At 41.8% G+C, this 27,608-nt stretch overlaps 1 protein-coding gene across 2 annotated transcripts in view; it reads right to left on the reverse strand.

Annotated features, from left to right (window-relative positions):
- The window catches only part of LOC134465582 (corticotropin-releasing factor receptor 2), a 91,956-nt gene extending 64,912 nt beyond the window's left edge, over window positions 1-27,044 (reverse strand). Inside the window, exons 1-3 of one of the 2 annotated variants that reach the window (XM_063219323.1) lie at window positions 26,406-27,044; window positions 22,186-22,267; window positions 11,389-11,508 (exon numbers count right to left, since the gene is read on the reverse strand). In XM_063219323.1, the coding sequence (XP_063075393.1) occupies window positions 11,389-11,508; window positions 22,186-22,267; window positions 26,406-26,447 (244 nt within the window). In that variant the 5' untranslated portion in view covers window positions 26,448-27,044. Of the gene's footprint in view, window positions 1-11,388; window positions 11,509-11,619; window positions 11,806-22,185; window positions 22,268-26,405 lie in introns of those variants that run through there. The other variant, XM_063219324.1, reaches the window with a different exon arrangement.
- Between the last annotated feature and the right edge of the window lie 564 nt (window positions 27,045-27,608).

A 27,608-nucleotide genomic window follows, 5' to 3' on the forward strand; every position in this document is an offset into this window, starting at 1 on the left:
AGGATCATATACAGATAGTTTCTCACTAATTGAATACAGGTGAAGGTCTGCATATGTCTATTATCGTTCAATGGAGCGAAATAACAAGCCTCTCATTTTCCTGTTGAAATAAACAATTTCTCATGCAATGCAACAGTGGTGTGATAACCGCAGTGCAAGGTAACGCTGCCACCCAGCTGATTGGGATCAGTATGGGGTTCACGACCTTACTCAAGAACACTTCAACATGGTCAGGAGGAGGAGTTGGAATCTAACCAGGGAATGCTCCAGTTGTTGGTCGACTGATTTGCCACCTGAGCCCAAGCCATTGTTGCCACGGTAGTGTGTTCTATCCTCCTTCATAACATTCCATCAAAGCTCCCCTTCACCCCTCTTCACTCTCCTTCACCACATTTCCTGAAGAACTGGGAGCCTGATCAAATATTCCCATGTGCATCCATTCCAAAGGAAATGCACTAGCAATTTGCATAGTAATTACAAACATTACTGAGGATCTCTATCAAGGTTGCTGACTTGGATATCTGGCCATTTTCATGAAATCTTGCAATGTTTTTAGAGAGTGATCTTTTCCGTCCATCTTGCTAAAGGAAATCCCATCTGAGTTGCCTGGGTGATAAATGACACAGCTATAACTTGCTCAGTACCAGTTAACTTTCCAGCTAAATACATTGGTGTATTTTGGTGGTGAGAAAATCCACATTGTGTTAAAAAGCTCTAGTTACTTCCACACTAATAACTTTGATACACCTCACTGTTGTGTTTTAACATTGCATTGTCAAAAAAAAAACATTTGTTAGGCTGTTCAAAACACTTTCAGCTGTGCTTTTCACACCACACAAGACCACCAACATTACATGACAAGTGTCAAATTCAGACATTGGGGAGAGTAATGCTCCTTGACCTCTGTCGCTGTGATGTCATAGCATTAAGCATTTATCAGTTTGACACATTTACCACACATGGTTATTTGTGAAAAATGGTTATCCTTCCTAATGCCATACAATCATCTGGAGTTTGAATATGTCATTTTTCGTGGTCCTTAAGGGGTTAGTACTGTGTCATGACAGCAGCAATTTTCAATATAATTTTCTAAAGCAGACCAGCTCACGGCCCAACTAATTGCATATTACACTTATGTGAAAAATCAAACCCCTCAGCCTGCATTTACTGTCTCTCCTCCTTAACAGCAGCTACAGATGTAGCCTAACTGGCATTAACACCTGTCCATACAAGCAAAACAGAAAGAGATGGTATTAATATAATAATAAATCCACACACTAGGATTAGGATTTAACACTAGGATTTATTTTTAGAAAAGATATTTGGGTGGCCAGCATTATTCTCGGTTCTTGTCAGTCTTTCTTGTGATCTTCCTATTTGTTTCATTAGATTAGTATAATGTATTCTGGTAAAAAAAAGTCTCTATGGAAGTTGGTTGCTGATATTATTTGCATATACCCGTATATTATTTGGCATATACCCGTATATGCTTTGACAACCACAGTAAATAGAGTTCTTATGTACTGTAACTCGTGAGCTCAAGGCAAGAGAAGACTAGCTACTTTCAACTTTGATGAGGTGTGACGGGAATGTGTTAATGGAATGACTTGAGTCTCGAGTTAAAGTTTATGGGTGTTCGCTTTAACCACTTATTCACCACTATCTTTAGCAACTATGAACAAAGACCTCATAAGATGCTACAGTAAATCAGGAAGGATTAATGTTGAAAAAGAAATCACCAACAAGCACTATGTGTTAATATAGAATGACTTAATTATCAAGCTAAAGTTGATGCATATTAGGTTTAACCCCTTATTCACCTCCATCTTCAGCAGCTATGAACAAAGACCTCACAAGATGCTATATCAGAAAGTATTGAGGTTGGAAAAAAAACAAGCACTTCAGAATACATATAGGCCTACTAGTTTCCATTCTTCAAATCACTGAGATAGGGATTTCTGGTAACACTTTATTTTAGGGATACATCTATTAGCACTAATACATACAATGTTAATGCCTCCATAAGTAACTTGTAAGTTATGTACTAGGCAAACGCTGAGGCCTACTAGGTTCTTACTAAGGTTAAATTGGTAATAAATCCGTTATTGTGCATGAACAAGACATTTGCGAATACATGCCTAACAAATGTTTGATTTTGCTTTGCACATGCCTTACAAGTTACTTAAACAGGCACATTGTATGTATTAGTGCTAATAGATGTATCCCTAAAATAAAGTGTTACCGGATTTTTTGTGACATGCTCTTCAGCAGTGGTCTCCAATTATTTTTCTCCAAGGGCCAAATTATGTCGAGTAATTGAGGCTGTGGGCCAAACCAATACCCCAACCCAATGAGAAACAAGTTACATGTCTGGAAGGAAAACAGATTTTAGCTTTTTCGTTTTCCCTTCTTGTCAATGTCTGAGACTGTTAGCATAAGATCTAACTCTCTGTGAATGCTTTGGAGATATATGACCCAATGAAGTTTAAGTGATGAAAATCACACACATTTACAATTTCATTTGTTTTGACCACATGGTGGGCCAAATGTTCGCCATGCCCGGGCCGGATTTGGCCCGCAGGCCTTTGTGTGGAGACCAAGGCTCTACAGTGTGGAGACTTTAAATAACCAGTGCACTGCCTACCCACTGTGTACCCACCATTACAAAAGGATGTGGTGGGCTCAATTTCAAGAGCTACACTTCAATAGGCAATACAGCCAGGGAAGTGTGGGCACTCAATCACGCACCAGAGCTATACATGTTCACTGAATCACAGGATGGTAGAATATTCATGGGAGATTGGCCTTTTCCATCATTTTGCTATTACTGTAAAGATTTCTTTTTTGTTTTCAACTCAAGGTTCATCTGTTTTGGATGATGGCAGTCACCACGGAAACGGGAGTCTAATCTGTACAGGGGAACATTACAGAACTCGAAAAACTCTCTTCAAGAGACGATATTGTTATAACCCCAGGAAATTGTGTGATATTTCAAGCTGTTCAAACACACTATCCTACAAGATCTGATGCAAACTGTTTAACTGTTGTGATAGCCTCACAAGAAGGGTTTGTATTTATGGTGGAGAACATGTGACAATGTGGAAACATCACTGCCTGTCCAACATCGTCTGAACATTCATTAGAGGCAATTAGATCCATTACTATGGCCAACAGCCAAAGAAAACGTCAACGTGTCAAACAAGTGTTGTCTCATTCTCAACCTTCCTGGAGCATGCTGTCAAGTTTTTTTTTTTTTTTAAATCTTCAAAAATACGGAAAAAAGGGTCTTCATAATGAACACTATATGGAGCTGAGACAGGATGGGGACACAGTCATATACAAAGAGATGAGTCAGATGTTGATGCAGTGCACAAACAAAAAATATATAGGGTACATTTTGACAGAAGTGGCAGATACAGTAATATACAGAGAAGACTATTCCGAGGGTCTGGATGGGTAAACTTTCTCTTGGCTATGAATAGCCTGCAAGGCTGCCAGCGCTGCCTTACGTTTTCAGAACCAGTCAGTGCTCTCAAAAGCACTGACACAAGTCAGTGTGCGGTTTGTCTTTCCCTTCTCCCTTTTGCCCTCCAATGTAACGAGAAACACAACTGACAGGCCTAATCCACCTCCTCCTGAGCGGTGGACAGCAGGGCTGACAATTTACGATGATCAATCACACCGTGTCGGTGGCCCCTCTCGGCGATGCTGCCACCAGCTCCTCTGCATTACAGCAGAGGACATGAGGAGGCTTAGGGAGATACAGAACCATTACCACATGGTATTTGCAAAGCCAAATGCCAGTGCAGAGGGAGAGAGAGAGAGAGAGAGAGAGAGAGAGAGAGAGAGAGAGAGAGAGAGAGAGAGAGAGAGTGAGTGAGTGAGTGAGTGTGTGTGTGAGAGAGAGAGAGAGAGACTGAGAAAGAGAGAGAGAGAGAGAGAGAGAGAGAGAGAGAGAGAGAGAGAGAGAGAGAGAGAGAGAGAGAGAATATGTGGCTGCGTGCAAAGAAGGATAAGTGTTAATATTAAGTGTTAGGATCAGTGTTAATATTTTGTCAAGAGCGGGAATGGGCATGCCCACCTCCCCAAACACTACACAACAAGCCCGCATGAGGGCTACTCAGCTATGAGCCATATAATTGGCAGACTATACCTTGTTGGACCACACCCAGGAGCTCATCTATACTGAGCGAAAACAGCCTCTAAATAAAGTATATGGGAGGGATAAACACAGGCCGAAAAAAGAGGACGGACACGGTCTTGAAAAATGCATGGAGCTTTTAAGAAGCCTCTTTGAGGCCTTTGTAATATTGATGCTTCAGAAGGACCGGTGGTGGCAAGCGCTGGCTTGTGGTGGTTTACCCAGGAGGTTGTGTACTTGAGGGAAAACGTTCAATTGTCTCAACAGCCTAATGGTTCAGGTACAAAATGGGGAAAAATTCAATCAGCTAGCTAAAGGTCAGGGCCTAAACCTTACCAGGCCTACCAGGGCAGCCTACCAGGGAGCATACCTATGTTGCCCGGGTCCTATATACCCCGGGTCCTATATTCCCCGGGTCCTATGTTCCCCAGTCTTTGTATGGGACCGGGGAACTTAGGGCCTTTTTTCTAAAAAAGGGTTCTATGTTCCCCGCATTGTATCTAACCATTCCCAAAACCATCCCTAAACGTCAGTGATGCAATGTTTCAGAGTTTTCAAATTGTGCCCTTCCCAAAACCATCCCTAAACCTAACCTGTCAGTAATGCAATGTTTCTGAGTTGTAAATTTGTGCCCTGACCAAAAACCTATCCCTAAACCTAACCTGTTACCGGTGCAACAACAACCTGTGCTTTGCTATGCGGCAGCAGTCTACTTGGAAGCAGCAGGGAACATAGAACCCTTTTTTGAAAAAAGGGTCCTAAGTTCCCTGGTTGAGGGGAACATAGGACCCGGGGAACATACTGTAGGGATGACCCCACCTACCTTGGAATGTCCATCTTTGAAGAAGATGACCACTCATCATTCCTATAGTCCAATCCAACTGGTATCTTTCAAGTCGATTATTTGTTGCACAACTCTGCTATTTCAAAGAAAGCCGAACTGATATGCCAAAGAAAACTATCACCACTTCGGACAAGCTACAGCAGATAATCTCGAAAAAAAATCCATCTGGAAATCACACAAGTGTCAAAGGTCATCTCGCGTCATCTCCTTTAAATGAATGCAGCTCCTCCAGTTCGCTGTCAATGTGATCATGTCATTGACCAGGCAAATGCTATGTATTAGTTTTTTTTTAAATATCCCTTTCATGACTTAATTTGAGCAATATTTAAAGGGATGTTACCAGTTGATGTATTAATATACATATTTCCTGTATTGGTGGAAATGATTTCAGAGTAGTCTCAGCAGCAGATGGGGTGTTGCAGGGTGCTAATTTTGTAAAAACCTCCCGAGTTTTGCACCATAAGTGAAGACATTCCAAATTTACACCATGTTGCCATTTCAGGAACTGGAACAAGAGAGAGAGAGAGAGAGAGAGAGAGAGAGAGAGAGAGAGAGAGAGAGAGAGAGAAAGAGAGAGAGAGAGAGATGTGGCTGTGCGCAAAAAAAGCCCCAGGAAACTCGCAAGGGGCAGCCCACGCAAAACAAAACCAAACCAATGTGAAACACACCATCAGTGAGCATGGTGCAGCTTTACTACTGTGTGTGTAGACAGAGGAGTGAAGCCCATGCAGCTCTGTGTCCTCCCATGCCAGCGCTGGCTGGGGATGACAGCTAGGGGTCGAGAGGGGTCATGTAGCAGCAGAGCGGCCCCCCTGCCCACCGCAGAGCCTGCCTGATTGACCCGCACCACATCCCACTCTGCTGGGGTCAACCGGGCTGGGATTACGGCACATTCTGTATGTATGCACAATTATTACTCTAGCATGACAATGCGGTGTTCCTCTATAGACTACAGTATACTTTATCAGATGCACACGCAGATGATAATTACATGCCTGATCTTCAGCTGCAGAGAAGTCAAACTATCTAGCTGATGTCTGTAATAATGGTGTGGTCTCAAAATGAAAAATAAATTGGAACAGGCGATTATTATTGGAAACACGACAGATTATTCAGGATTGATCGTGATGATCAATCACACATATACGCGCACATATGTGCACTGACACACATACTGTATATGTACAGGTGCAGAAATGCACACAGGAAACACACCGAATGACTGCTGGAAAAAATGAGCTTGTGCATTTCTGCAGAGCACCAGTGGGTTATTAAGGATAGACACAATTTTTTTGAAAATCACCAGTCCGGGTCAAAACCCAGAGTCATTACATGCTACATTAAGCAATGAAATACGAGCAAAAAAAAAAAAAAGAAACGTGCCAATATGGCAAAACACAAGTGGGTTTTTTTTTAAAAAAAAACAGACTTTCCAAAATGCCAATATGCTGTACGTTGAGGTGAGCTGTCAGTCTCTTTTCACATGGAAAACAGATGGCACGCTGTCCAGTCAGTGCTCCTTGGAGCCCCCTGCTCAGGCACTGAAGGCGGCAGATTAGGACTGAGTAATTGAGGGTGGCTGAATGATTAATGTCTTGTAGGAAGAGGTGGGGCCCGGCCTTCGCCAATTGACAAGGGCATTGACAAGAGCAAAGCCAACACTGGGCATTCGCTAATACTGAGCATTTACAAAGCCCAGAGGAAGGGGAAAACCCAAAATCCAAACCAAAGCAAAAATAATTTGCAATTTCACCAAAAAGTAGAAATGCAATGCAGTGGCTGATTGGGTTTGAGAAACTTATTTAAATTCTTGAAAATAGTTTTTGCGCGACACTGTACTGCATGAGCCGTACGGGTACTAAAAGCCAAAAATACTAAAAATTACTAAGAAAAAGTACTGAAAATATAGGCCTATATTAATCAACTGGAGTGAAAGGAGTGGATAGTGGGGAAGAAAAGGACGTACTTGACACTGTCATCACAACTACTGCATGTTTGTCTCAGTGTAAGACTAATGCGCTGCCTGGCGTAAACACGGTTGAACCATTACGCTGAAAATGAAATCGAAGTCACAATGAATAAATAAATAAAACATTCTGTTTACAGTAACAAACATTTCCCTCCCTGAATATCGCCAACATTCACAGAAAATCTTCCTGGGAAGAGTGCCGTGCAGTTCTCAGTCTCAATGGATGAGTAATTTTGCAAACAGATGCTCTATATACGCTATGGATGATGAATCAAGTAACAGCGAATGAATTATCCACGTCACGTGCACTCAGTTATAAATATCTCCAGCGCTCCCACATGCCGCGACTTCAATGCCAAATATCATTATGGGAATAATGCAACCAGTCAAACAGAAATGGATAATCTCTCAAAGCCTGTCTGAAAAGAGCATTGCCCTAAGCAAGACTAAAGATGCTTGGCTTGGCTATTACATGAATGCAGCCTACTAATCGCATCCCACCATTAGTTAGAGGAGGTGGAGCCATCCAGTAGGCATCAACTGTATGGTAGACTATAAGTGGAGTAGCACACCTGCTTTACACTTCTCGAAACTCAGGTATGTGGTGTGCTGTTGCTTTTTTTGTTTGTTTGTAAACATCATCACATCAATTTCCAAGCGAATAAACCTAGATCAGTGTGTGTGTGTGTGTGTGTGTGCGTGCGTGTGTGTGTGTGTGTGTGTGTGTGTGTGTGTGTGTGTGTGTGTGTGTGTGTGTGTGTGTGTGTGTGTGTGTGTGTGTGTGTGTGTGTGTGTGTGTGTGTGTGCGTGCGGGTGCGGGTGCCCATCACTATTGGTGTTTGTGTTAATGAAATTGAAGCCAACAAGAGTAGAAATGTCCAGAAGGAAACGTTATGCATTCAGCTCTAGCACGGCGTCATAACACCTCAACATGACAGTGTAAGAGTACAAGAAAGACATACAAGTGAAGGCGCAAGACAAGGTAGGCCTATGTTGAAGGTGATACGACCAGATGACAGCTTGAAAGACGACACTGGTGTATAATTGTTTCTATTGATATATGCACAATTGACAAAAAGTGTATCATTTACCATCTGTACATAGTTTGTTGCCTAATGTGATTATAAATGACAGGGTCACTCACTGTCCCTTTAACTTGCGTACCATTTAGTAGAGCAGTAGACTATAATTTATTAAGCCCGTGGGAAATTAAGGTGCCCAGTAGCATTCATCCATAAATACAAAAAAACACAATGACATAACACACATCACTGGACATAGCCTACAGTATATTCACCATACAGCACACACTTACATATATCTAGCCAAAATCTCTCTCTCTCTCTCTCTCTCTCTCTCTCTCTGTCTCTCTCTCTGTCTCTCTCTCTCTCTCTCTCTCTCTCTCTCTCTCTCTCTCTCTCTCTCTCTCTCTCTCTCTCTCTCTCTCTCTCTCACACACACAGACACACACACACATTCACACATACCACACACACACACACACACACACACACACAGATACACTACATCTGCTATTACCACCAGAAGCTGCATCATCAATTAGCCAGCCCACTAACTGTGATTATTGCTGAAATCGCAAGGGTTTCCAAGTCCATTTTTCATATATCCACCCGCCAGGAAAACTTTTGTCAGTTTTGACTCTGACTTTGGTATGAAACACATAGTAGTCCCCTATGTCTATTCCAAGCATGGCAGGAGGCATTGCAGATGAGGCCGTTTCAGGACAATGGCTCGCATATCGCCGTAAATCAGTGCAGTCGAATATGCAGCGGAACCTCTGCTCTGGTACGGTGGTGATCATACAAAGGGTTAAATGTGGTTTCCACAAAAGTAAACAGTGCAACATCTCTGGAGCGGCCTATCGACACAGTGAGACGTCTACGCTCAAGCAGTGACAAGGTGGCAAGTTGCCAGCAGCAAGCTGAAGTTCGAGTTTCAGTGCAGTTGGAAATGTGATGTAATACACTCTTTGGCTCTATTTGCAGATTTATACTTCTCAATAAGCGGTCCCATCTTTCTCCGAAAAATGACTCTAGCGTACTTATACAACCGTTCATATTTTTGATGTCATGGTGTTTATGTAAGAAAATTAGGAGCAACAGTATAATCTGACATATAAAATGGGGAGTTAAAAGATGCTTCACTCATAGATTTTAATATTCCCTTGCTTTCACTTAGTTACTTTTATCCTCACTATAAATAAAATGAATAAAAATTAAGACTTGAAGAATGATCTGGTCATTGAAGCATTGCCAGCTGAAAAATTGGTATGTCTCCAAGAGTTGCACTCACATTATGTGCATGTCATCTACATTCTTACGATCAGGGATATTTAAGTTCAGTCATAGTATATATTGCATATGACAGTCATATTCGTATTATTTATTTCTTAAAAGGTATGGTGCACAAACAAAAATGGCATGCATACACCGTGAAAGACACTACAGTATAAATGTGTCTACAACTGTACTATCCTTACAGTACAATCAGCTATTAAAAAGGTCCACACTATATTTAGTAAACTATCAAAGCAGACAGTACTGTACCACTGCCTTCCAAGTCCTGCCCATTATTTTGCAGCCGTTCTGCACATGGCTGCGGATTAAAGTGGATTCCAGTAATGGGCACTTCTTATGAAGGGCTCATAAAAAAGCTTCTGTCATTGCATTTCTAATAAACTAACGTAATTAGACTTATTATGAAAGTAATTTTGTGTGCCTTCTAGGAGAGGTGTATAGGGTTGAGTCTGCCATATTGTACAAAATGCCATCCTTATTTGACAACCACTTGCTATTAGTGTTGCTCTTGGTGTTTTCCAATAATGTGTCTGTCCACCATTAACAGTTCAATCACATAATGGTTTCCATTTTCCAAACTGCCTGGCCTCTTATCGGCAAACACAGTTTCATTAGGTCCAGTGCACAGGTGCACACTGAGCGAGCCATGAGGCATAAACTGCCTTCTCTGCACAGAGCTGACCACTGACTGAGCCAATGCACTCTCCATCATCTTCAGGGGGTGACATAATGAATCAACACAACACAATAAATAAATAAATAAATCTTTTTTTTTTAATTAAGAATTGGCAGACAGGGAAGCTTGGCTAGATTTTCAGACATTCATGGCACGTTCCTCAACTGTAGCGAAACATTGGAATGCCCGGCACATGCTTAAGTAGCCTCCTCTTTGATTGAGGGAAATCTGCCTCTCCAGCACCACTTATGCTTTTGACATCACCGCCTCCCCTTTTCATACCAGACATCTTCCTCTCCTTACATCATGGTTAAACTAAACTCGTTTCAGTTTGAATTGGCTGGAGAACTCTATTCTGTGCTCTTGGAAAAAAAAAAAACTCAGATATTTCACGACACAGAGTTTCCTTTCAAGGTTATCTTATCTGTGTATGCTCAAACTTTAAGAGGCGGTCAGCTGTACGCACTGCTGGCTCATACCAATGTGGTCACGTAGTAGCATCCCCCTCATATATTAACTTTGGTACTCCTATAGAAATGCAATCCAAAAGATAAATACATCAAAGCACAGTTGTTAAAAAATAATTAAATGGATAGTTGCATAATTGATGGCAAGTATATTTGCTAACAATTGCTTATTTTTTGATATAAGATACATAACCTTAAGTGACTGGACATTGCAGTCTGTAAGGTGTTTGGGGTTGAGCACATCTATGTGTCACACCATGCAGTAGGTGTGAAAGAGAGGGATTTGACAGTCCAAAGGTGTTTCTATTTGCCTACCTGATACAGTTTAACAAGAAAATGTTCCTTGTAAGGCTAATGGTGAGAGGGGTTACACTATCCATATTTATTTAAGATTAATATTTAATAGGCACACAGGACAACTTATTTAGGAGGGAAAAGCAAATCTGTAACAGTAGCTTATACTTTCACAGCATACCAGTGTACACTGATGCCTCCAAATGCATTGTGGCGACTGTAGCGACTTGGAGGTTGGATTCAAAAGTTTTAGTTAAATATGTCAGCAAAACTATCTTATTTGGGCAATCTTCCGGGATTACCTTAAACCCCTGGGGGTAGTCGTCTCTAGGCCAAGCAATGTAGGTTATTCCCAGAAACTTCAACAGACGTTACAGATACAGATACACCAGGTCATGATACAATCAGTTCATATTACATAGAGACCACTAACTCCAGATATCTTGCAAAATCCATGGGTATGCCCGTCACCCAAATATAACCCTCCGTCCCCATTACTGATGTGATCTATGAACAGCTGCTGATTTAGTGAAGGCAAAATAAAAGCCGCTATTCTCCCCGCGTAATATAGACGGTATGCTGCACACTCATGTTATCATGCGACCTCATAAACACACCATTGCATAGCCAAAGGAAGACAGTAATAAAGTACTTGGAGACACAGAAAACATTCACTTACTTGTGGTGTTGTATTTCACTCCATTTATGTACTCCGGACATGGTCGCTCCACAATTCGACCCGAGTTGCTCCTTGGCCAGCAAGTTCCTATCTCATCGGTTGTGGCATTACAGTACAGACCTTTAATGAACAATAAAAAAAAATCTGAATTAAACACAGGAAGAAGTAATATCCCGACGAGCTGCATGCATTTTGGGCGTAATTATACCGATAAAGTACCCAGTACCGTACCATCAACATTTATTAAAGAGAAAGATGCATTCTCATACAGAGAGTCCTGAAAAGCATCCATTAGACTACAGTTGGGATCACCAAACTCCATGAAGATCTGAAAAATTGTGGCATCCATAGTTAGGGTAATTGGAAAGAATTAAGAGTGAACCGAAGTACTGCTCTGCCGTCTTCTCTCTCAATGAAGCATTTGAATCGGTTTGATCCGCGCACTGTTGGCAGCGCCGCGCTTAGTGTGCGCGCGGGTTATCCATTCGTCCAATTGAAATGCTGACAGCGGCTCCAGTGTGACGTTTTCTTTCACTCATTGGATTTATAAATTAGAGTAATGTTAATTTCAGGGCATGACTAACAGTCAGTCGCGTACGCATGTTGCTAGAACACTTTCAACTGTCAACCATCGTTAGGTTTTTATTTATTTGATTCTTTTTAAGCTTACAGCATATAGTTTCGCATTCCCGAGCGCAAAACACCACAACAGCTAATCTATATCAATAGACATCTCCAGTCAGGCATGCCCTCTGTCTTCAGCAACCTACCAAAGTAGTGACAACTGGAATGAACCACTGTCATTGGCATTGCTATAAGTTACGAATACGAAATAAGCAGTCTAACTGATGATTAACGACAGGAAGGCACGTCTGTTACAGTAGGGTGAGACATTTCTCCCACTTTCATTCAGACGGCTATGGCAAATATGGTACGGTAAATAAAAATTCTAAACGATGGTGATGTTTTGATATCCATCGCCAGATCCGACTGAGCAAAATTGGATTTCACCCGGGGAGAAATGTACACCATCCTCCACTGAGGATGTTGAATGTAGGCCTACTTAATAATGTGGGTTGGTTTAATTGCCTGCCTAAAACTATTCATAGCATGGCTAAATGTTAATGCATTCAGCATGGATGCGCTGTGGCAGAGCCCTGAAAAGCGAATCAGAGTGTATGGACGGGAGAACGGGCTGAAATCAGTGCTAGTCTAGTCATTAATTGCCTAATTATTGTCTTTATGCAACGAGCAAGGTAATTAGCAATCATATCTTTTCACGTTGTGGAATGGTTCCATTTTATTGCGTCTAATGTTATATTTTCAGAGGTAGGCTTTGTGGGTCAAGTGTGTTATGACGGTATAGTACTACTACTATTAGTAGGCTAAGGGAATGGCAAGACGCCTGACTGCTTGATATTGGGTAACAATGGGTAGAGTAACTTGTAAGGGGATTTGGTTAATCAATTTGTCATATCTAGGTCAATAGTCATTCATGAGTAATAACATAAAATATGCATGTTTTTTTTATTGTAGGCTACAGTATTATGAGCTGAGCTTTCACATTTCACAGTAATAATTGGTTGCAGTAAGTGTCCTTCACATATTATTGTCAGTGCTGTTGCCTGCATGCCCTCTATCCTTTTGAGTCGTTTGTAGAATAAGCAAATGTATCGAGAGAGTAACCCGTAGTCATCATTCTACCATCCCATAAATGCTGCAAATGTTCTTTCAACCCCACCCCCCCAGCCCCCACCTCAATAGACCAAGTGTTACAGAGACCACAACTGCAGCATCCACCCTGGGCCGCTGGGGTCTTGACTTACAGGAAAAAAAGAAGGTTTCATCAGAGTTGCGCGGTTTAGAAGATCAAAAGCTTGCAAATATATGACAGATCACAGAGCCGTCCTGAGACCCTACGGTTGTGAACTAGAAGTCTGCCAAGCCTTCACTAGCCTGCACCAATGGCAGGTTTGTCCTTAGAGGTGTAACTCAAGGCAAAGTGAAGGAGTGTGTCTCCAGGAATCATCAGCGGCACCTCAGCAGAGGCACAGGAAGAGAGATAAGTGTCAGTCAGTTTGCCTGATGCGACTCTTCTCCTAAATCTCTATTGAATGCAAGGCACAGAGTGTAAATAAGGGCTAAAGACAAAAAAGCTACATGTGTGATTTGGGAGCCAGTGAGCCAGTGGATTAGACTGGGCCACTGATAATGGGATAATGAACACTGTCCTCATTGTTCACCTGAAAGCCTGCTCCTCCTATTGATTGATGAAAAGTCAATCAATGCCCAATCAAGCTAGGATAGATGACCACGACTTCAATTTAATATTGGATTCTTGTGTGTGTGTGTGTGTGTGTGTGTGTGTGTGTGTGTGTGTGTGTGTGTGTGTGTGTGTGTGTGTGTGTGTGTGTGTGTGTGTGTGTGTGTGTGTGTGTGTGTGTGTGTGTGTGTGTGTGTGTGTGTGTGTGTGTGTGTGTGTGTGTGTGTGTGTGTGTGTGTGTGTGTGTTTGTGTGTCGGTGGGTGGGCGGTGGGGGGTATCAGTATTTCATTCAATTTATAAGCAAAAAGTTTTCTTGTTCCATCACACCCACACATCACAATAACACGCATTGAATGACAAGTATAAGAATAACTAGTGTCTAATTCTGAGTTCGGAGAAATTATTTCAATTGTTCTGTAAACAAAGTAAAATGATTGATTAATCTCAGCAACATAATCACATACAGGTTGATTTAAAAAGACGGATCACATCACAATATATAACTCTATAAACTTCACCAACAACGAGGCAACGAAATAAATAACTTATTAACATTTACCAAAGCTCTTAGAGAGGTCCTCACATCTTAGTATTGAGCATCCCAAATGGCTCTCCACGACCCTGACCTCTCGACCTCTAAGCCATCCACTGCATCCTCATTTGTGACAGCAAAAAAAAGCCTGCAGGCACATCGCATCATCTTAAGCTCTGTTCTGTTTTGTCATCTTCTCTTTATATGGAGCGGCAGTCACCACAGAAGAGCAAGAGGCAGAGAGAAGCAATACACCAAGACGGGTTCCCTTCAGGTGAATATGAATATGTAACACAGATCTATTTGTGTAACGTATTACTCAGACATGTGCTGTGTGATCCCCATGGCCCCTGATGGTTCTTAGATATGAAATATTGTGAATTATTCTGTTCATACGGTACAGTATGTTGGTCACTGTTTAATCCTTGCCATAGGAAGAATGAACCAATGATGGTAAATTGGCACCAGTTGGCAGAAATATCACATGCGCAAAGCCCCCCGCAATTGGGCTTGCATGCCCATGGGGACCCGGGTCCGAATCCGGCCTGGGTCGTGTCCCAACCCTGCCCCATCTCTCTCTCCCCACTAACTTCCTGTTATAATCTCCACTGCCTTATGAATAAAGACACAAAAATCATCTACAAATCTGTGAAAAAAATATATATCACACATCACAACAGGTGTATAATAATACTCTTGGCCTAATTTCACAGCAGGATGTACTTTTTATAGTAGGTTCTATGCATGAGACACAGAACAATTCTTTAAAGGGGCACAATGTAGGATGACGTCGTTTGCGTGGTGCCCGTGGCATGCCTGTCTCAAAATGTACACTGTCATGAATAAATGCTGTTTAAAGGAAGTCGCTGTGGGAATGTTTTTCATCACGGAATGCCAACAGTTGATACAAATCTGAATATGGTATGTAAAGCGATGTTTCACATGAGAAGCGTCTCCCACAACACTTGTAGCGGACCACTCTGTCAAAAGTTGCATTTGGGGTTCTCTGACAGCGGACCGTGGAAGTGGTCGCGAGAGTCATCGTTCACTTACTAATGACTCAAATAAACGTCGGCTGACTCGGGACAGTGATTAATTAAACTTTTAATCCTACCTAGAGCCCCTTTAGAATCTTTGTAATATTAAGCAACAATACCATCCCATGATCCCATGATGAAAGACATAGACCTATGCAGAGACTAGTCCCGCTTCAGACTAGTGAGATGCGCCCTCCTAGTGACGCAACGCCTTTGGCATTGCTTCTAGTCAGGCCAAGAGCAATGTAAATATCATTTTTGATCTCCAGAAAAATCGGGAACTCCACCCACTTTGTCAGACAACAGTCAACCAGTAGCAAACCTAGGGAGGCAGGTCAACCATGCCGTTTGGGAAACGTTAATTGTTATGCTCTTGGTCAGACCACAAAGGAGATTTCAAAGTCGATGATAAACAGGCTACCTGCAGACTGCCTCAGTCCTCATAGTGGTCAGATGGTGCTCTGAGTCCTGAAGAGAATCATAATTGGGAGGATGATTAGGGGGAGATTTGGGGGCTACAGTACATCTGGTATCACTGTGGTTATGAAGTACGCAAGATACACCAGGCCGTCACAACAGGACAGGCAAACTAGGCAATTGGCCACAGAGTTCAGCTGAAAGGGTTGGGGGCACCTGGTCATGCCTGCTGCTTATGAATTCAAATAACAGCAACAAAAACAACAACAACAACAACAACAACATTGTGAGCTCCTGTCTCATTTCTATGACCGACCCCTCATTGCAAGGAACTGTAACAACACTCACTGATATAAGAATCCCTCTTGAGGGGGACTCTCCTCACTAGTTTTGACAGCAACTGAATGTTTTCATAGTGACCAAAAAATGCAAATGTTGGCGCAGAGTTTCCCTTGGAGAGCCAAAGGATTAACTTAAGACAGGGACAGGAGTAGAGAACAAAAACAAAACACTGGAGAAGTTACATAACATACACATTGGAGATTTGTATGGCCATCAAGGGTATAATTCCCAAGGTAATAGCAGGTAGACTACAAGAAAATACATTATAAAGATATAAATATATATAAGGACATCTAGCATCATGTTAGTGTTACAGACAGTGCTAGTAATGAGAAGAGTTGGTGCAAACTTTTTCATCCGCAAATAGAGTGACAAATAGGGCAACACATTCTTACATGTTACGTAAATAGGCTTGCACTTGAAGAAGGACTAAGGTCGGAAACGTTGTTGCCAATGAACAACTGGGAGCATTAACAGTGTTGCGGACATCTATCATTTACTTCAGTTATTTTATTTTGTCCAGCACCTGTGCCACTGATGTGTGCGCATTCTCTGCCTTCATGTTATGTAAATAGAACACACTAGTCAACAGTTTTCTTTGGACTCATAATACCTTGAACACCCCTGACCCAGTCCAACTTTCTTTAGCTTTTGTGCACCTCTGATACACCTGCACACACAGACTCCCAGTGCTACTCATGAGCACAGCCAACACAGCCCGCCCGCATGCACACATGCATGCACACACGCACTTTAATACTTTGGCTACTATATTGGCTTCAACACACTTCTTCAAATTAGGTCAGCAGCAAAAGTTAAAAGGACAGTAAGGGGCCCTACCATTTATGACCAAATTATGAACTATTAAGGTGTCCATTCCTTTGATTTAAAATCGCCCTCCTCCGATTTGGAGCATTTCCATTGGCTCAAGGGAGGGGGGGGGATGAAGACACGCTAGGTCTGTCATCAGGAGCCAGCTATACGGCAACGTTTTTCACTAAATCCAATACTTATGTTTATCGTTTGGCCATTGCAGGCATATGGAGCAGCCAGCATTCTGGGTACCCCGAAACGATTTGGAGAATGGGTTCCAGAGTGGGAATATCTAATGCCACCGTGACCAGAAGGAATAGGCTACCAGCTTTGCGCACAACATTCATTCGATACCTGCATAACGGCATATCAGATCAGACAACTGTTTGTGTATAGGAAGAGTAATCACTCACTGACTTTTACTTCGACCACGGCTACAATGTTCTACTCATTTCACACTGACTGTTCAAAATCCCTTCAGTCTATATTTTAATATTTAACGCACACATTCACACAAGCGTCGGTCCAGAAATTTTCCCAATGGTCCTGCCAATTAGCCTACTTATTCTACCAGCTAAAAAAGTAGAGAGGGTCTGGATTATCAGGCTACTTGCCAGTAGATTGTAGGCTATGCCAGATACCACCAAGAATAAAAAAAATGTGAGCTCTGACCCTCGAGCTCTGCGGGCTTGTGTGTGTGTCTTTGCCTCGCAGAAACTGTCAGTTCATAAACAAAGCTGTTCATATGGTGAACATAAGCCTCTGAAGCCAATCGTGTACATTTCGGCTACCTCATAACCAGCACCAGCACAAAGTTTTGTAGTTTTGTATCAACCCCAGACAGTTTGAGCAACAAAACAACAAAGCTAATATTTCATTTAGCTTACATACTCTTTTGAAAACATGGGCTGTGGGGGATTTTGGAGAGGACTGGCCTCTCACGCGAACTGTCCATGTGAAAAGCAGAGTAGAACGCACCATCCAACTTGTCACTATCAGCCCATTGACTGTCAGGATTTGGCCTATTATCCCCGCTCAAAGTGAACTGTAACCAACCGTTGGCTTCGGTGAGGCTGCAGAGAGAGAGAGATAGAGAGATAGAGAGAGAGAGATAGAGAGATAGAGAGAGAGAGATTGTAAGGGCCTTTGGACAGGACTGGCCTTGTACGCGGACTGTCAGGGGAAAAAAAAGAAAAAGAAAAATAGAATAAGCTACAACGCACCATCTGACCTGTCACTGTTGCCCCGTTGACTGTCACGATTTGGCCTATTGAAAATATCCTAGTTTTTTTGGCGTAAAATCTGGGAATTAACCCGATCTTACTATCCACGCATATGAACAAGCGACAAGAGAGGGGCAACTTCGGCATGTAGGGTCTAGCCTACATTAAATCAGATAGCCTGGGAATTAGTAGGTCCTTTGTGGACGCAATAATTTTCGTACTCGTTTTTTTGTTTTAAAAATCATCTTTTCATTCTTGTGTAGCCGTAGTCGCACAGTCACGTTCGTATCTGAGAAGGTCGTAGCTCTGACCAATAGCATATACAGTATGGGTTCAATTTTCTGAACCTCCTCCTGGCTGCGCGAAACTAGCTGCGCACAGCTCAACCTCTGATTGTTGGAAACCGCTGTCGGTCAAAGAATTAGCTCACGTGGTTGGCTGCCAATGTCTTTCCCCTCCTCACAACACTGTGTTGATAAACAACAACAAAAACATGTATAAAGCCATTTGATAGATAAGGTTACGCCCAGCCTCAGAACTCTGAAATTGCAGGGACTTGTAAAGAACAAAAGAACGTCATATTCACGGTAGCCAGGCAGTAGAGAAATGGGAAGATGGAATCAAAAGCACTGATACGTTTATACGATCTCCGCTTGTTAACTCACTACACTGCACAGACTACAGTGCAATTAGCAATATGGTGAAGCCACTAATGGCATGGATAATTTTCCGCATTTCTATATTGTTTCAAATGCTAATTGAAATGCATTGATTATTTTTTTCTCAATTACTTTCCCACAGATGCCAGGCAGGCTGGTGTCATTAGGCCATGCGTCTACCCAGGCATTTTAATGAGCAGATAAAGCCATCCCTGCCTGACCTTGCCCTGTCCTGTTGTGCTGACGCTCCCCCTCATTAATTACTAGTGAATAATGTGATGAGGCAGATGTTTTGTGTGTTCACACACATAAAAGTCAGGAGGAAACCTGGAGACAACTGGCGGATTAAGAACAAGAAGAGTGCAAGTTGGACACAACGTGTCGTAAAACAAATTGTGAGGGAGCGAGTGAGTGAGTCAGACAGTTACCGGTAATATATGAATAGGCCTTCTACAATTTAATGTATAGAATGAGCAGGTGAATGAATGTATAGAATGAGCAGATGAATGAATGGATGAATGAATGAATGAATGAATGAATGAGAGCCTGAAATATACTGAGTGGATAAGGAGTTAAAGAGTATGTGACAAACTAAATACTGAATGAAGCATTGGTGTCAATCTAACTAAGCATTCCAGAGCAGCTCTGTAATTAATCAAAACTAATCATGCATATTAATTTTGGCATTTGAGAACTTCTACTCGATTTGCCACTTGTGTCAACTGACAAAATTAACTTGCTCTGACAGCATGATGCAGAGACTGTGTGGATTTGCAATTCTGGGTGAATTTCATCTTATAACAGGGGGTCCCAACCTTTTACAACTTTTGTCTCACTTTATTTGTTCACAAATGTGTTCGGTGCCCATGTTTAGCCCAATGAACAATACAACTGACATAAATAGTCAACAGCAAAACACACACACACACACACACACACACACACACACACACACACACACACACACACACACACACACACACACACACACACACACACACACACACACATTTTTTTTATGATTTTCAGAAAATGATTTCAAGGTCACATTTGGAATACCTTCAGGACCCACCAGTGGGCCCTAGCCCACAGTTTGAGAATCACTGCCTTATAAGTCTCACTTCGCCTTTATTCTGGATCCTCCAGTCTTACAGCTCCTTTTTTTCACTTCCAAGTTCACCAATTTAGATACCGTCAGATGACACTATATACACCAACTACAGTAAGCACACTCATTAAAATCCCGCTGAAAATATACGCCTCAGAACTCTTTTCCGCCACTTTGAAGCTGCGGAAGCACAAAAGCGATTACTTCACCCAAAACAGTATGATGCTGTCTTCTGAAGGGGGCCAATTTACAGCTATGTCTCCTCAAAGTCCTGACACTTAGTGCAATATAGCAGGGATTCTGGGGTGAGGAGAAGCGTTTCTCCACTTGCTAAATCCACTTGAAAAAAAAAGAAATTGCATTACTCTGTCCACTGAGTGTATCATTATAGGCCAACAACCACACTCATGAGGGGATGTGAAGAAGGGGACATTTGGGTGACTCCTCATTCACATCAAATAAATGTAGACTTTCCATACCCTTCATTTGTATTTTTTTAATCTGGCTATTTGCCCCTCCATCAAATACCATGCAGACCTCTCCATCACCCCATCTAAAAATTAATCAGTAACCCATCACTCAAACTAATAGGCATGGACCAAGGAGTGAAATTGAGTAACACACAGCAAACAAACAAAAGCTTAATTGTTGGAGGAAGCTTCGGTGTTGCAAGAAAATATTTTGTTTTCATGTAATCCGCGGAACATCAGTAGACGGGTAGAAAGATTCCAAGCATCTGCCCCATAAACACATGAAGAGTCTAGATGCAAAACCCTCTAAGTGCATTTGTGATGAGGTTTCAGAAACTACTATTTCAATAGCCTACATTTAGTGAAAATCAGTCAATCTAATTTTGTTTGGGCTTGACAGGCTGTACTTGATAATAACATTTAATTGTTTTTTGTTTATTGTGATCACTAGGTGAAAATCCTATTTAAAACTGAACCTTAACATAATTCTGTAATGGCTTTTAGAGGGTTGTGCATATGAACTCCTTATACCTTATGTTTATGTGGTCCGTCTTTTTGGCAGCTACCTCTGGCTTCCCACTCAGCTCAGTAGGAAAGATTATATTCACACCCCGCCCCCCCAATCCCCATCTCCTCCCTCCCCCCATCTTAATGCTGCTACCGCTTTTTGATCATTGCCTCTCCTCAGACACCCTCAAACTACCCACACACAAATATTTATGTTAGTTCCACCGAGAAACGTTGATGTGGACGAAGCTCAAACTGCCACCAAAAATGCATACTGCACTGTTTATGTCATAGTACAACATGGTCACTGGGGAGTTGTTTGCATGTCATCCGTCGACATTAATCTACACAGTAAATCTCTGCTCTGTGTTTTTAATGTTACGCATGTCTGGGACAATAAATTGAAATTAATGGGTGTATTTTCTGATATCAAAATACGGTATGTAAATATGTTTTTGGGGACATGGTCATACCTCTCTGTCAAACCAGCTCTTATGGGATTCACATAGCATGTGTCCACGTCAGACATCTGCAGCCATGTTAACATCTGCAGCAGCTTACTGGCAATGTACAAACTCACAATAAATTGGATCAAGTTGGATCAAGCATGCCCTGTCAAAACCGGAACACAAAACAGCATTCTAGAAAGCACAGTAAAACATGGAACTCGCTAACTAATAAATAAACCACAGAGAAGTATAAATCGCACTTAAAAAAAATTGTTGATTGGATTTTTCACATTGGATTAACCTTATTTTCACAGATTTAGCAGAATTGTTTGGCCATTCATTGGGCCAAATTTCACGTTTCTGCCTTTCAGGTTTTCTATATTATTTAAATGATATTTCAATTTCTATTTAATTGTTCTTATTTTCTTATTTCTGTTTTTCCACTACACTGTTGCAGATTTTAGTGTATATCTCTGAACACTGCTGTTTTATGATGGACACAAATGTTTGTAATGTCCTGAGTGTCCTCCTGGTCTAACCTTGCCAAACCCTTGGGTGTGAGCCATTATTCTCCTGAATGTGTTTGGCCCAATTAGTTGACTGGGGTGTTTATGATAATGTCTTCCCATCATCCAGTCTAAATCTGGCACTCTTCAGGGTCTCTACTCTCTACTGTAGGTTTGGCCCTTTTTATTTTCGGAGTGTTATTGACAATGAGCTTATTCAACAGTCTTTAAAACATCATCATTGGGTTTGGTAATATGTTTTGAGCATTACTGTCCATAATACATCTCCTTAGTTAACTTTTTGGCAAATGTATTAGGTTACTTAGTCACTTCCATAGCTACTTGACATATGTTGTTTTTGACCAAATACAATTCCTACAATGACTGAACAATTTAAGTTTACAGTAAAGTATACATTATTCCCAATGCGACATGCTATCCTGAGCAATGCAAGGAGAGTTGAGGTTTACCTGTGACATTGTAGAGGGCTGACAGTGCTTCACAGTACCGCTGAAGTAATACCGACAGAGTGAGCTCACAAAGACTGTCTCGCTGTGGGTGGGGAGAGATAGAGATATACAGTATAAACTGACAGTATATACAGTATATTTATATATATTATATTATATATATTTTTAAAGCATCCACAATCAAGCAATCAACTGAAATAGGCCTATATAATATGCATATATATTTTTAACATAATATACACTCCCACACATAGTTTAGCGCACCACAGATCCTGTGCATGATTTCATCACAAGGGCGGGATGTATGGCAAGCAATAAAACAAACTAGGGGTGGGGAACCTTTTTCTTTCGAGGGGCCACTTCAAAACCCTCCAAGGGCCGTAAAAGTCTTCTGAGGGCCATACTGTGAACACAAACCTGGATTTCCCCCTGCACTTTAGGCCTGTATTGAAGGCGGCCACCTTTAAAATAGAACCCACCTTCTCTAGGTCCCCTGAAAATAAATTAATTGTAATGCAAATGTAATTTCTAAGATTCCTTTACAACATATGTCATATTTCATGTGAAGCTGCACAACATTACAATTAGTTCGGGGGCTGGATAAAATGGCCTAAAGGGCTGTAAATGACCCTCGAGACATAGGTTCCCCACCCCTGCAATAAACTATGAAGAAAACGATATGAAGTGCAAGTGCCATGCAGTTCACTGCTGCTGGGACACTAATTATTACCCGCCTTGTACATAGCCTACAGTAAGTGGAAGCCATCATAAAATGAAGCCAATGGAAAGGAAACAGGCAGACAAACATGACAGAGGGACAAGAAAGTCTTGGTGAGCCATTGTGTTGGTAACAATGAGGCATTACTGAAGGTGGTTATCCAAATAAGGAGTTTCAAACTGTTTAGAAGGATAGGGCACCCAAGTGTAACAGACTTCATTTTGAAGACAAAATCATTTCACTCTCTAATGACTTCCATTGCCTTTGCTTAGCACAAAATACCTAAGCGTGTACATATACTGTAGACCCTACTGCACTGGAAGACTGAATTGCCAATTGTATTTTTTTCTTCCCCTTAATAAAAGGCTGTGTGCTGTGCACCACTGACTTCACTGTTATTAACAAAGTTTTTCTATCCTTTTCACAGACCACTGCATTCTTGCATGTAAATTGGGAGAAGACTCATTTATGGAACAGTCAAAATCATTCCATCCAGGTAAGGAAAGCCTTAAGTCTTAAGTGCTGCTGTGTCATTTTAACTATAGTGAATGGTGCTGTTCATATATGAATTATAACAGCAATAAGCTGTACGGTATTGTTGGGATTACTATCAGAGCAAATTTTTTTTACTATGATGAACTATGAAAGCATGTCAGCCAATCAGAGTTCATTAGAATGTATAGAAGACACACCCTTTGATGTTCATGACAAGTGCCTTGGCCAGTGTGACTGGAAATATCCATTTTTAAATAGCTATCTTTAAAGTTATCATGGTAGATGTGAACCAGCCTTTAACCAATGGAAATGGTAATGAATGTACACATTCATTGCCATTTGGATGTAGGCCTTTATATTATTACAATTACTATGTACACCTGTTGTCTACTCTTGACACCACATACAGAGATAAACATGGTGGAATAGCACATTTTACAGTGTTTGCTTACAGTCTAATTTATAAGCGGCTGTTAATTTGACCTTCACGCTTTTTTATCAGGGGCTTCAACTATCATATGTATTGTACACTGGTTTGTATCAAGGATCACATGTTCACAAAGCATTGGTTGAAAAACGATACACCCAAACAGACTATTTTTGGTTGCTTCAACAGTGTGGGACATATCATCACATGCCATTTAAGCTTTAAAATGGCACAATGTGTCTCTTGTCTGTGAGCTTTGCTTTAAAAAAAAAAAAAAAGTCTGTGAACTCACTCCCAACCCCCAGTCAACGTCCCTGCTTGCGCTACGTACAGCACAACCCCCTCCCTCGCTGGGCTAATTGGGCTACAGCAGACCAGCTCTCTCCAGACCATTGGCATTACTGCTTGGGTCGCTGGACACCCCATGGCTTTAGCCTCTTACACGGGGTGATGCCGGACGCCAGCAACGCTCGGCACAGAGGAGAGTCCAGAGTACAGGCTGGCTATAAGAGGAAATTAGGTGTCTATCACTATGTGGCTGTCCGCACAGCAAGGGCAGTCCAGGAGAGAGAGAGAGAGAGAGAGAGAGAGAGAGAGAGAGAGAGAGAGAGAGAAAGAGAGAGAGAGAGAGAGAGAGAGAGAGAGAGAGAGAGAGAGAGAGAGACAGACAGACAGACAGACAGACAGACAGACAGAGAGAGACAGGCAGACAGACAGAGAGAGAGAGACAGACAAACAGAGAGAGAGAGAGAGACAGACAGAGACATGGAGACAGAGCGAGAATGAGAGGGAGAGGGAGAGGGAGAGAGAGAGCCAGATAGACAGACAGATAGACAGCCAGAGGGAAAGAGACAACAGAATAAAGAGAGAGATAGAAGGAGAGAGCAGCAGCAGCAGTATGGCACCAGGGAAGTTCTTGTGAGGACGAGCAGGACATGGTCCGCGGACCACGTAAGAGGGTTAGTGCACAGCACGGGACAGCTGGGCAAAGCCAGTCTCAGTGGACAGCTTGTGGGGGAAGATGTGGTGTGAAGGACTTTTCTGGGTCAGGGAGTGTATTGGGTCTCTGCTCTTCTCCCCTTGGCCAGAGAGAGTAGAGAGAGAGAGGTTCCATTGGCCCATTGTTTCCGCGTTCTATTATTGCAAGGAGGAGGGGGGAAATCCCCCCTTTAGGCAGACCTAGGCAGACCTAAGGACTGTTCTATTCAATAGTAGGGGCATTATGACACGCCACTTTAGGTAGACCGGAACCTGGTCATGTTAGGTGCCCATAGCAACCTATTACATTGGCATATCTCTATATACTTAAAGAATCTCTGCCTTGGCCGCAGGAGGATCCTGAAAGAGGGTAGTGTGCTGCTGACTAAGGGCCAGAGCGGCATCCCTTTCACATGACAGCCCGACAGCAAACACACTGCATGGGTATCGGCTTATAAATAACAAAGCATGTGATTATTGAAAACACATCTTCTCTGTTTGAACCACAACATTCAGTTTGGAACAGCAGAGGGTTGGCGCGTGGAGGAATGTGCTTCAAGCCGCATTAATTAACATATGAAGCATGGTTAATAGTTTTTTCTTTCTTCCGTCAACTTGGTCAGGGACTAACCACATCAAATTTCGCATCAAAATCCATGTTTGTGTCCTTATGCATCCTCACAACAGCTTTCAGAGTAGATCATTCCCACACACATGTCCTCAGGGATCTTACTAGTTTGCTTTTCCATGACGTGCACATGTGTTACATTGCAGTGTATGCGTGCAGTTGTACTGTAGACATGACCGTGAGGTGTTGAACGCACATTGTAAATACGCCCACGTGATTCCAAGAGACATTTAGCGATATGAAACCTTAAATGTCCTTAGTGTTTGTGTAATGTGCATATGTAATATAATTACACTGTATAAACCAGAGCAGGGGAAATACCAAGAATATTCATTCAGCTTTGAAGTTTTGCTCTTATTAGCATATGCATATAAGGGCACCAGAAAAGTCTATGGCCTCATAAATTCCCTGTCTGTTTCCTAAGCAGTAAAAAATCCAGATAGGTAGAAAGAGAGATAGAAAGATGCATACGTACAGTATGTGTACATACATGGGTAAATACATGCATACATAGTATACATACATGCAGACATACATACATACACAGGGTGCGATTTGCAGGGGGGGAGTGGGGGGATTGTCCCCGCTTCTGGTTTTGATATTGCCACTTTTTCTACATGATTTCAATAGTGGCTGTATGTAACTCCATTGATAATGCTTCAAACCTGAAACATATCCCCCCTTCTGGTTCTTCAACAAATCGCACCCTGTACATACATACATACATACATACATACATACATACATACATACATACATACATACATACATACATACATACATACATACATACATACATACATACATACATATATAGGCTACTACATACATACATACATACATACATACATACATACATACATACATACATACATACATACATACATACATACATACATACATACATACATACATACATACACACATGCATACATACAGTACATACATAGAGTACAATATAGGCATGTACTTACGGAGAAAAGAAGAAGGCAGATAAGAATTGGTAATAAATTCATTGCGCTGCAGTGTCAGGCCGGACTGCAATTAAGCTTTGCTCACGAGAGACTCACATTTTCTCTAATAAGGCAACCAGCATCCAGGGTCTTCTTGGTGTGTCATAAATTACTTGTGAAATGTGTCAAGTTGGTTTGAAGAATATCCTTGTTTATTAAAAAAGATGGCAGAAATGGAACTAAAAATCCCTGTCCACAGCCAGTCGTGAAAACGAACCGCAAAAAGCAACAGCAGCTGTGCTCATCTAGTTCAGTAAAAACTCTGCCCAATACATCACCATCTCAGCACGACCAAAGTCCATGTTTCCCCTGGAAATAAGGCTGCATGCATTTCCCATATGGCGCTGGAATGAGGAAAAAAATGTTTACATACATACAGTGATGGCAGATACAAAGTGAGCCCCCAGCTGAAGACCATTTACGACACGGTGTCCACTTCCACTTTCGGGGGTTAGTCAGACGGCCGATCAGCTGGCCCAAAGTCTGTCTTTAAAAAGATTGCAATGCAAGTCCAGCGAGGAGCGGTTTCCTTTTTTTCTCCAGTCTTCTGGCTGGCTGTGTTTGTGCGCGGCGCCTTGCTTTCAGCAGCAGGCCTCAGACTGCTTCGAGCTCCCCTTCTTGTTGCGCACATGCCACTGAAGTATGAAAGCTTTGCAGCAGCATGTATTGTAGAAGTTGCCGGGATCTAAACTGACATGATCAGAGCAGAAAGTCTGCTGGCTTCGGCCAATGCAGGAATTTTCCTATTAATCCCATTAAAACTTCAGACATTTCTGTGCTGGCCCCTTTTCATATACTCTGAATCAATCAGCTCAACAGTAAAAGCTTTTTTTGTGTGTTTTAAAATCTTTTATTATTGTTATTGGTTCTTTTTAAAGCCATTCAACTTCCTTGTCACCCCCTCAATATGCGGTCCTCAGATCCATGTGCCCATGTTGGTTCCAGAGCTTTTGACATGATTTGTGTGTTAGGGCACATGGAGGACAGGGGAGGGGAAAACTAAGCATTCCTTTAGGCTTGTTTACTCCACCCATGTTGGGCTATTACCAGGATGGTTCACCTTACCATTTTTATCTGGGTTTTTTTGTCAGATATTTTGTCAGATGCTTACAGATACTTCAAGAATCATGTATTGTGTAAAAATCAACTCAAATTAAGTGCAGC

The sequence above is a fragment of the Engraulis encrasicolus genome, chromosome 16, assembly GCF_034702125.1.
Source record: "Engraulis encrasicolus isolate BLACKSEA-1 chromosome 16, IST_EnEncr_1.0, whole genome shotgun sequence".
Taxonomy (NCBI): Eukaryota; Metazoa; Chordata; class Actinopteri; order Clupeiformes; family Engraulidae; genus Engraulis; species Engraulis encrasicolus.